The 14,296-nt window shown below is 46.6% G+C and overlaps 1 protein-coding gene across 1 annotated transcript; it reads left to right on the forward strand.

Moving 5' to 3' along the window:
* Positions 1 to 5,688: 5,688 nt before the first annotated feature.
* LOC125007366 (mucin-2-like) lies at positions 5,689 to 11,534 on the forward strand (the record flags this gene model as incomplete). Its single annotated transcript, XM_047584177.1, is given in 9 exon segments — positions 5,689 to 6,021; positions 6,023 to 6,888; positions 7,063 to 7,505; positions 7,672 to 8,011; positions 8,112 to 8,330; positions 8,572 to 8,754; positions 9,839 to 10,191; positions 10,811 to 11,247; positions 11,481 to 11,534. Coding segments are annotated over 9 exon segments (3,228 nt in total), but the record flags the coding sequence as incomplete, so codon positions are not given.
* Positions 11,535 to 14,296: the final 2,762 nt, after the last annotated feature.

The raw sequence follows: 14,296 nt of genomic DNA on the forward strand, positions 1-14,296 counted from the left end.
ACACACACACAACACAACCAAACCACAACACAACACCACAAACAAACCAACACCAACACACACCACACAACACACAACCCACACAACAACCAAACACACACAAACAACACAACACACAACACCAACAACACAACCAACACAACACACCACAACCACAACACAACCCACACACACACAACACCACAACACAACACAACAACCAAACAACCAAACACAAACAACCAACAACAACACAACCACACAACCACAACACAAAACAACACACACACAACCAAAACAACACACACACAACAACACAACAACACAACCACCAACACCACCAACACACAAACAACACAACCACAACACCAAACCCAACACAACACCAACACGACACCACACAACCAACACAAAACAACACAACACACCACCACACACACAAACCACAACAAACACCAACACAACACACCACCAACACAACACAACAACACCAACACAACCACAACACCAACACAACAACACAACACCACACCACAACACAACACCAACAACACCAATCACACACAACACAACTCAACACAACACACAACACAACACAACCAACACCACACACACACAACACACACAACACCAACCAACCACAACACAACACACACACACCACACCAACACAACACACCACAACACAACAAACACAACACACACCACAACCACAACAACCACAACCACACAACAACACAACCACAACCACAACTCACACCCAACACACACAAACACCACAACACAACAACCACAAAACACAACCAACACACACACACAACACACACACACAACACACAACACACACACAACACAACACACAACACAACACAACAACACGACACAACACAACACAACACACAACACAACACAACACACACACACAACACAACACAACCCAAACCACACACACCACAACAACACACAACAACACACAACACCACACACACAACAACACAACCAACACAACACCACACAACCACAAACAACACCAAACCGACACACAACCACAACACAACACCACACACCAACAACACAACAACAACCCACAACCCACAACCAAACAACACACACCACAACCACACAACACAACACACAAACTACAGAACACAACTACAACACACACACACACAACACAACACACACACAACCACAACACACAACACAAACACAACAAACACAAACACACACACACCACACACAACACACAACACCAACACACACACAACACAACAAACTCACAACCAACACAACACAACACACAACACCAAACACACAAACAACACACGACAACTACACCAACAACACAAATACACACACCAAACCACAACACACAACATACGAAACACAACCAACACACAACACAACAACAACACACAACACACACAACCAACCAAACACACAACCAACACAACAACACAACACACAAAACAACACCAACACCACACACAACCACAATACAACACCAACACAACAACCACAAACACAACAACACCAACACAACCACTGACAACCACAACACAACACGAAAACCACCAACACAACACCAACTACACGACAACCACAACCACAACACAACACACAACACGACCACAACCAACAACAACACACACACACACCAAACACACACACAAGACAACACCCAACAACCGCAACACACACACGCAACACACAACACACAACCACACACAAACTCACACCACAACCACAACACACAACAGACCCACACCACAACTACAGACCCAACAACAACACACAACTACACACCGACAACACACAACAACAACACACACACAGACCAAAAACCCCACACACACACCACAACCACACAACCACCACACAATACACTAACGCAACAACACACACCAACTACGACACCCACCAACCACAACACACAACACTACACACCGACACACTACAACCCAACTAACACAAACCACCACTACACACCACAAACACACACACCAAACACTAACACGACAACCACAATACACACAACACGACACACAACACAACTACACACAACAACCAAACAACACAATACAACACGACACCAAACAACCACCACACCGAACAACACACCAACATACCGACACCAAACAACCACACCACAACACACAACCACAACCAACACACACCGACACAACAACTACAACACACCAACTACGACACCACAACCACAAACACACAACACACAACCACATACAAACTACACACCCAACCACAACTACAACACACCAACCACACCGACACACCACAACAACAACCCAACACACTACAACACAACAACTACACCAACAACCACAACTACAACACCAATACACACACCACAACCACAAACAACATACACCAACACATCACACAACCAAACAACACCCCAGCAACACACCAAACACCACACACACAAAACACCAGACACACCAACACAACCACAACCACAACACAATACGACACGCAACAAACACCAAACACACGACAACACAACCTACGAACAACCAACACACACCACTACAACGAACACAACACTACGAACACCAACGCCGACAACCACCAACGCAATACAACCGCAACCCAATCAACCAATACACACGCACAACTAACACAACAAACAACAAGACACAAACTACACACGAAACACAAACACACACCACAACACACAACCAACCAAATAACAAACGACCGACACAACACAAACAACTACGACACGAACAAATAAACAACTACCACCAACCACAATGACAACCCACAACCACCGACAACACACACACAACATACACGACACAATACAACACCAACTACGACCCAACAAACTACAACCAACAATAACACGCACCAAACCAACAACAATAGACAACACAAACAACAACAGAGCAACAACACAACATAAACAAACATAAAACACAACATCGACACGACAACCACATACACCACAAAAAACACTAAATACAGACAAACTAACCAACAACTAGAACACTACACACACAAAACACACAACCAACTCGACAAACCAAACTACACCAACTAGACACGAACCACAACACAACGAACAATACAAACATACGCAAACAACACAACAACACAACACACAAACAAACAAACACACCAACACACACAAACTACACGACAACAATACAACACACTACACAGACAACAATCACACAACTCGACGACAACAACTCAACCGACCACACACAATACAACACAACTCGACAACACACAACACACAACACACACACTACGACACCGAACAACCCACAAACACAACAACTACGACCAAACCAATACACCAACTACACACAACAACCACAAACAACAACTAACACACACCCAAAAACCACTACACACAACTACAACACAAACGACCGACACCACATAACCACTACGACACGACAACACAATACAACAACTACGACACGACAACCCACAACACACAACAACCACAACAAACCACCGACACACACTACAACACAACTCGACACAACCACAACAACACAACTACACGACAACCACACAACACATACGACACACAACACACTCAACCCATACCGACAACCACACTACAACACCAACTAAACACCGACAACCACAATACAAACCAACTAGACACACAACACAACTACACACCACACAACACACTACGAACCAACCACAATAAACACAACACGACACACACACAAACAACCCAACTACGACGACAACACAACACAAGCAATACCACCACAAACATACAACACCAACTACGACACCGACACCACAAAACAACACGACACCACCTACACACCACTACGACACGACACACAACCACATAACAACACCAAACTACGACACCGACAACCACAACACAACCAACCACTCACACCACACCAAATACACACGACAACCACAATCACAACTACACCGACAACCAATATACCACACCAACTACGACACCGACAACACAACACAACTACAACGACCCAACTACGACACCGACAACCACAACTACAACACGACAACCACAAACAAACAACTACACACCACACCACAACTACAACACCACTACGACACCGCACACAACCACAACAACACACGACCCAACTACCCGACCCGACAACCACACTACAACCCAACTACAACACCGACAACCACAAGACAACACAACTACGAACGAAACCACAAGTACAACACCAACAACCACAATGACAACTACGACACCGACAACCACAACTAACACAATACACACCAACAACCACAACTACAACATCGACAACCACAACTACAACACCAACTCCGACACCGAAACCACACTACAACACCAACTACACGACACCAAAAACTACACACGACCGACAACCCAACTACAACACCAACTACGACACCGACAACCACACACAACAACACCAACTACAACACCAGACAACCACAATACAACACCAACTACGACACGACAACCACAACTAACAACACCAACACGACACCGACAACCACAACTACAACACACAACCACAACAACACAAACTACGACACGACAACCACAATACAACACCAACTACGACACCGACAACACACTACAACACACAACCACATACAACTACACACAAACCAAACTACAACACCAACTACGACACCAACAACCACACTCAACACCAACTACGACACCGACAACCACAAGTAAACACCACTACGACACGACAACCACAAACAGACACCAACTACGACACCGACAACCACAACAAACCAACTACACACCGACACCACACAACACCAACTACGACACCGACACCACAACTACAACACCAACTACGACACGACAACCACAACAATACACCAACACACTACGAAACACAACACAACCCACAACTACAACACCAACTACGACACCGACAACACAACAACAACACAACTACGACAAACACAACCACAACTAAACACCAACTACGACACCGACAACCACAACAACTACACCAACCACAACTCCGACAACCACAACTACATCACCAACTACGACACCGACAACCACAACTACATCACCAACTACGACTCCGACAACACCAACTACAACGCCGATAACCACAACATCACCAACTACGACACCGACAACCACCACTACAACATCAACTACGACACCGACAACCACAACTACAACGCCAACTACGACACCGACAACCACAACTACAACACCGACAACCACAACTACAACACCAACTACGACACCGACAACCACAACTACAACACCAACTACGACACCGACAACAACCACTACAACACCAACTACGACACCGACAACCACAACAACTACACCAACAACGACTCAGACAACCACAACTACAACACCAACTACAACACCGACAACCACAATAAACACCAACTACGACACGACAACCACAACTACAACCCAACAACCACAATACAACTACACCGACAACCACAACTACACACCAACTAACACCAACAACCACAACTACAACCGACAACCACAACTACAACACCAACTACGACACCGACAACCACAACACAACACCAACTCGACACCGACAACCACAACAACACCAACACGACACGACAACCACAACTACAACACCAACTACGACACCGACAACCACAACAACAACTACACACACCACAACCACTACAACACAACTACGACACGACAACCACAACAACAACACCAACTACGACACCGACAACAACACCAACAACCACAAGTACAACACCAACCACGACTCCGACAACCACAACTACAACACCAACTACAACACCGACAACCACAACTACAACACCAACTACGACACCGACAACCACAACTACAACATCGACAACCACAACTACAACATCGACAACCACAACTACAACACCAACTACGACACCGACAACCACAACTACAACACCAACTACGACACCGACAACCACAACAACTACACCAACCACGACTCCAACAACCACAACTACAACACCGACAACCACAAGTACAACACCAACTACGACACCGACAACCACAACAACAATGCCAACTACGACACCGACAACAACCACTACAACCACAACTCACAACCACAACTACGACACCGACAACCACAACACAACTACCAACTACGACACCGACAACCACAACTACAACACCGACAACCACAACTACAACACCAACTACGACACCGACAACCACAACAACAACACCAACTACGACACCGACAACCACAACTACAACACCAACTACAACACCGACAACCACAAGTACAACACCAACTACGACACCGACAACCACAACTACAACACCAACAACCACAATGACAACTACGACACCGACAACCACAACTACAACACCAACTACGACACCAACAACCACAACTACAACACCAACTACGACACCGACAACCACAACTACAACACCAACTACGACACCAACAACCACAACTACAACACCAACTACGACACCGACAACCACCACTACAACACCAACTACAACACCGACAACCACAAGTACAACACCAACTACGACACCGACAACCACAACTACAACACCAACAACCACAATGACAACTACGACACCGACAACCACAACTACAACACCAACTACGACACCAACAACCACAAGTACAACACCAACTACGACACCGACAACCACAACTACAACGCCAACTACGACACCAACAACCACAACTACAACACCAACTACGACACCGACAACCACAAGTACAACACCAACTACGACACCGACAACCACAAGTACAACACCAACTACGACACCGACAACCACAACTACAACACAAACAACCACAATGACAACTACGACACCGACAACCACAACTACAACACCAACTACGACACCAAACAACCCATAGACAACACCAACTACAACACCGACAACCACAACTACAACACCAACTACGACACCAAACAACCACAACTACAAACCAACTACGACACCGACAACCATACAACACAACTACACACACACACCACAGTACAACACCAACTACGACACCGAACCACACTACAACCAACTACGACACCACAACCAACCAAGCCAACTACGACACCGACAACCACACAATACAACACAACACGACACAACCACAAGTACAACACCAACTACGACACCGACAACCACAACTACAACACCAACTACGACACCGACAACCACAACTACAACACCAACTACGACACCAACAACCACAAGTACAACACCAACTACGACACCGACAACCACAACTACAACGCCAACTACGACACCAACAACCACAACTACAACACCAACTACGACACCGACAACCACAACAACAACACCAACTACGACACCGACAACCACAACAACAACACCAACTACGACACCGACAACCACAACTACAACACCAACAACCACAATGACAACTACGACACCGACAACCACAACTACAACACCAACTACGACACCAACAACCACAAGTACAACACCAACTACGACACCGACAACCACAACTACAACGCCAACTACGACACCAACAACCACAACTACAACACCAACTACGACACCGAACAACCACAACGTACAACACCGACAACAACACAGTACAACACAACTACGACACCGACAACCACAACTACAACACAACAAACCACAATACAAACTACGACACCGACAACCACAACTACAACACCAACTACGACACCCAACAACCACAAACTACAACACCAACTACGACAACGACAACAACAACTACAACACCAACTACGACACCAACTAACACACAACACAACACAACTACACAACCGAACAACCACACAACCACAACCCCAACCACGACTCCGACAACCACAACTACAACACCAACTACAACACCAACAACCACAACTACAACACCGACAACCACAACTACAACACCAACTACGACACCGACAACCACAACTACAACACCGACAACCACAACTACAACACCAACTACGACACCGACAACCACAACTACAACACCAACTACGACACCGACAACCACAACTACAACACCAACTACGACACCGACAACCACAACTACAACACCAACTAACCACAGACACCAACTACGACACCGACAACCACAACTACAACACCAATACACACCGACAACCACAACACACACACTACGACACACAACCACAACTACACCCGACAACCACAACAACAACGCCAACTACGACACCGACAACCACAACTACAACACCAACTACGACACCGACAACCACAACTACAACACCAACTACGACACCGACAACCACAACTACAACGCCAACTACGACACCGACAACCACAACTACAACACCAACTACGACACCAACAACCACAACTACAACACCAACTACGACACCGACAACCACAACAACCCAACACACACGACAACCACAACTACAACAACCAACAACACACTAGACAACCCAACACACACCGACAACCACAACTACAAACACCAACTACGACACCGCACAACCACAACAAACTACACCAACCACACTACGACAACAACCACAACTACACACCAACACAACCACAACTACAACAACCAACTACGACACCGACAACCACAACACACACGCAACAACTACGACACCGACAACACCACACAACTACAACACCAACTACGACTACGACAACCACAAGTACAACACCAACTACAACACCGACAACCACAACTACAACACCAACTACGACACCGACAACCACAACAACAACACCGACAACCACAACTACAACACCAACTACGACACCGACAACCACAACTACAACACCAACTACGACACCGACAACCACAACACAACGCCAACTACGACACCAACACACAACACTACAACACCAACTACGACACCACAACCACACACAACACGACAACACAACTAACCAACACCGACAACCACAAGTACAACACCAACTACGACACCGACAACCACAACTACAACCACACACACGACAACCACAACCACAACTACGACACGACAACCACACTACACACCAACAACACGTACACGACAACACAACTACACACCGACAACCACAACTACAACCCAACTACGACACCGACAACCACAATACAACACCAACTACGACACGACAACACATACAACACAACTACGAACCGACAACCACAACGTACAACACTCAACTACGACACCGACAACCACAACTACAAACCACAACCACAACTACAACCCAACTACGACACCGACAACCACAACTACAACACCAACTACGACACCGAACAACCACAACAGTACAACACCAACTACGACACCGACAACCACAACTACAACACCACACGACACCGACAACCACAACACAACCACCACAACACAATACAACACCAACTACGACACCGACAACCACCACTACAACACCAACTACGACACCGACAACCACAACACTAACACCAACACGACACCGACAACCACAACTACAACACACAACAACACACATACACAATCGACACCGACAACCACAACTACAACACCAACTACGACACGACAACCACAACTACAACACGACACCACAACTACGACACGACAACCACAACTACAACCCAACTACGACACCAACAACCACAACTACAACACCAACTACGACACCGACAACCACAACTACTACACCAACCACGACCCGACAAACCACTAACTACAACACACACCACAACCACAACCACAACTACGACACCGACAACCACAACTACAACACCAACTACGACACCAGACAACCACACAACCCACATGACCGACAACCACAACTACGCACCAACCAGACACCACAACTACATCACCAACCACAACTACAACACCAACTACGACACCGACAACAACAACCCACTACACACCGACAACCACCATACAAACCAACTACACACCGACAACACAACTACAACACCAACTACGACACCCACAACCACAACTACAACACCAACTACGACACCGACAACCACAACAACTACACCAACCACGACTCAGACAACCACAACTACATCACCAACCACAACTACAACACCAACTACGACACCGACAACCACAACAACAACGCCAACTACGACACCGACAACCACAACTACAACACCAACTACGACACCGACAACCACAACTACAACACCAACTACGACACCGACAACCACAACTACAACACCAACTACGACACCAACAACCACAAGTACAACACCAACTACGACACCGACAACCACAACTACAACGCCAACTACGACACCAACAACCACAACACCCTACGACAACACAAGTAACACCAACTACGACACCGACAACCACAGTACACCCAATACGACACGACACAACAACATGCAACTACGACACCGACAACCACTACAACACAACTACGACACCAACACCACATACGACACCGAACAACCACAACTACAACCCAACTACACACAACAACCACAACTACACACCAACTACGACACCGACAACCACAACAACTACAACACCACAACACATACAACACCGACAACACCCAACAAGTACAACACAACCAAACTACGACACCGACAACCACAACTACAACACCAACTACGACACAACAACCACAACTACAACACCAACTACGACACCGACAACCACAACAACTACACAACACCACAACTACAAACTACACACGACAACCACAAGTACAACACCAACTACGACACCGACAACCACAACACTACACCAACACATCGACACAACCACAATACCAACTACACACCAACAACCACAACTACACACCGACAACACAACTACAACACCAACTACGACACACGAACCAAACTCAACACCACTACGACACACCACAACTACGACACAACTACGACAACACACAACAATACTACACCAACACGACCCGACAACCACAACTACAACACCGACAACCACAAGTACAACACCAACTACGACACCGACAACCACAACAACAACACCAACTACAACACCAACAACCACAAGTACAACACCAACTACGACACCGACAACCACAACTACAACACCAACTACGACACCAACAACCACAACTACAACGCCAACTACGACACCGACAACCACAACTACAACACCGACAACCACAACTACAACACCAACTACGACACCCACAACCACAACCACAACTACAACACCAACTACGACACCGACAACCACAACAACTACACCAACCACGACTCAGACAACCACAACTACATCACCAACCACAACTACAACACCAACTACGACACCAACAACCACCACTACAACACCAACTACAACACCGACAACCACAACAACACCAACTACGACACCGACAACCACAATACAACACCAACAACACAACCACAATACAACTACGACACCACAACCACAACAACAACACCAACTACGACACCACAACCACAAAAACACCAACTACGACACCGACAACCACAACTACAACACCAACTACGACACCGACAACCACAACTACAACACCAACTACGACACCGACAACCACACTACAAACGATCGCCAACAACCAAACTACACACCGACAACACAACAATAACACACACCACAACCACAACAACAACACCAACTACGACACCGACAACAACACCAACAACTACACCAACCACGACTCCGACAACCACAACTACACACACACAACTACAACAACAATCCACACAGACAACACACACTACGACACCGACAACCACAAGTACAACACCAACCATGACTCCGACAACCACCACTACATCACCAACTACGACTCCGACAACCACAACTACGACACCGACAACCACAACTACAACACCGACAAGCACAACTACAACACCCTAACGACACGACAACACAAACAACACGACCACAACTACAACACCAACTACGACACAACAACCACAACTACAACACCAACTACGACACCGACAACCACAACAACTACACCAACCACGACTCCGACAACCACAACTACGACACAGACAACCACAACTACAACACCAACTACGACACCGACAACCACAACAACTACACCAACGACAACACCAACTACTACACCGACAACCACAACAACTACACCAACCACGACTCCGACAACACACACAACACCAACTACACACCGACAACCACAATACAACACACCAACTACGACACCGACAACCACAACAACAAACCAACCGACAACACCACAAACAGAATACACACCACCCAAACTACGACACCGACAACACACTCAACACCAATACACACAACAACCAAACTACGAACACCGAACAAACCACAACACAACAACTACGCACCAGACTCACAACCACAACGACACACAACCACAACAACAACACCAACTACGACACCGACAACAACACCAACCTACAACACCGACAACACACTCAAACCAACTACACACCAACCACAGACACACAATGACACGACAACCACAACTACAACACCAACTACGACACCGACAACCACAACAACTACACCAACCACGACTCCGACAACCACAACTACATCACCAACTACGACACCGACAACCACAACTACAACACCAACTACGACTCCGACAACACCAACTACAACACCGACAACCACACAACTACAACACCAACTACGACACCGACAACCACAACTACAACACCAACTACGACACCGACAACCACAACAACTACACCAACTACCACGAATCCACGTACAACACAACTACAACACCGACAACCACAAGTACAACACCAACTACGACACGACAACCACAACAACTACAACCAACCACGACACCGACAACCAACACTACAACACCAATACGTACCGACAACCACAACAAACACCAACTACAACACCGACAACCACAACTACAACACCAACTACGACACCGACAACCACACACAACCATACAACACACAACAAGTACAACACAACTACGACACCACAACCACAATACAACACCAACTACCGACACCGACAATACACACGACAACCACAACTACACCACTCGACCACAACCCATACAACACAACTACGACACGACAACCACAACTACACACCCAACAACGACACCAAACAACCACAACACAACACAACTACGACACCGACAACCACAACTACAACACCAACTACGACACCGACAACCACAATACAACACCAACTACGACACCGACAACCACACACAACACAACAACCACAAGACAACACGACCCGACAACCACAACTACAACACCACTACGAACACCGACAACCACAAGTACAACACCAACTACGACACCGACAACCACAACAAACAACACCAACTACGACACCGAACAACCACAACAACAACACACAACACAAGACACACAACAACCACAACTACAACCAACTACACACAGACAACCACAAGACTACAACACCAACTACGACACCGACAACCACAACAACAACACCAACTACGACCGACAACCAAACTACAACACGACAACCACAACTACAAACAACTACGACACCACACCACGACTACAACCAACTACACCGACAACACAACAACTACCAACCACGACTCAACAAACTACAACAACCAACTACGACACCGACAACCACAACAACAACACCGACAACCACAAGTACAACACCAACTACGACACCGACAACCACAACTACAACACCAACTACGACACCGACAACCACAACAACAACGCCAACATACTCAGACAACCACGAACTACAACAACACACTACAACACCAACTACGACACCACACAACCACACAACTACAACACCGACAAGCACAACTACAACACCAACTACGACACCGACAACCATACACACAACTACGACACACAACCACAACTACACACAACTACGACACCGACAACCACAACAACAACCAACCACAGACTCGACAACCACAACTACAACACCGACAACCACAATACAACCAACTACGACACCGACAACCACAACCACAACACAACTACGACACCGAACAACCACAACTAACACCAATACGACACCGACAACCACAACTACAACACCAACTACGACACCGACAACCACAACAACTACACCAACCAACTACGACACCGACAACCACAACTACTACACCACTACACACCACAACCACAGTACAAACCAATACCGACACCGACAACCACAAACAACAACACCGACAACCACAAGTACAACACCAACTACGACACCGACAACCACAAGTACAACACCAATACGACAACCACAACACAACACAACCCAACTACGACACCGACAACCACAACTACAACACCAACTACGACACCGACAACCACAACAACTACACAACCACAACCACAACTACAACACCACTACGACACAGACAACCACAACTACAACACCAACTACGACACCGACAACCACAACAACTACACCAACCACGACTCCGA

This window comes from Mugil cephalus, chromosome 1 (assembly GCF_022458985.1).
Source record: "Mugil cephalus isolate CIBA_MC_2020 chromosome 1, CIBA_Mcephalus_1.1, whole genome shotgun sequence".
Taxonomy (NCBI): domain Eukaryota; kingdom Metazoa; phylum Chordata; class Actinopteri; order Mugiliformes; family Mugilidae; genus Mugil; species Mugil cephalus.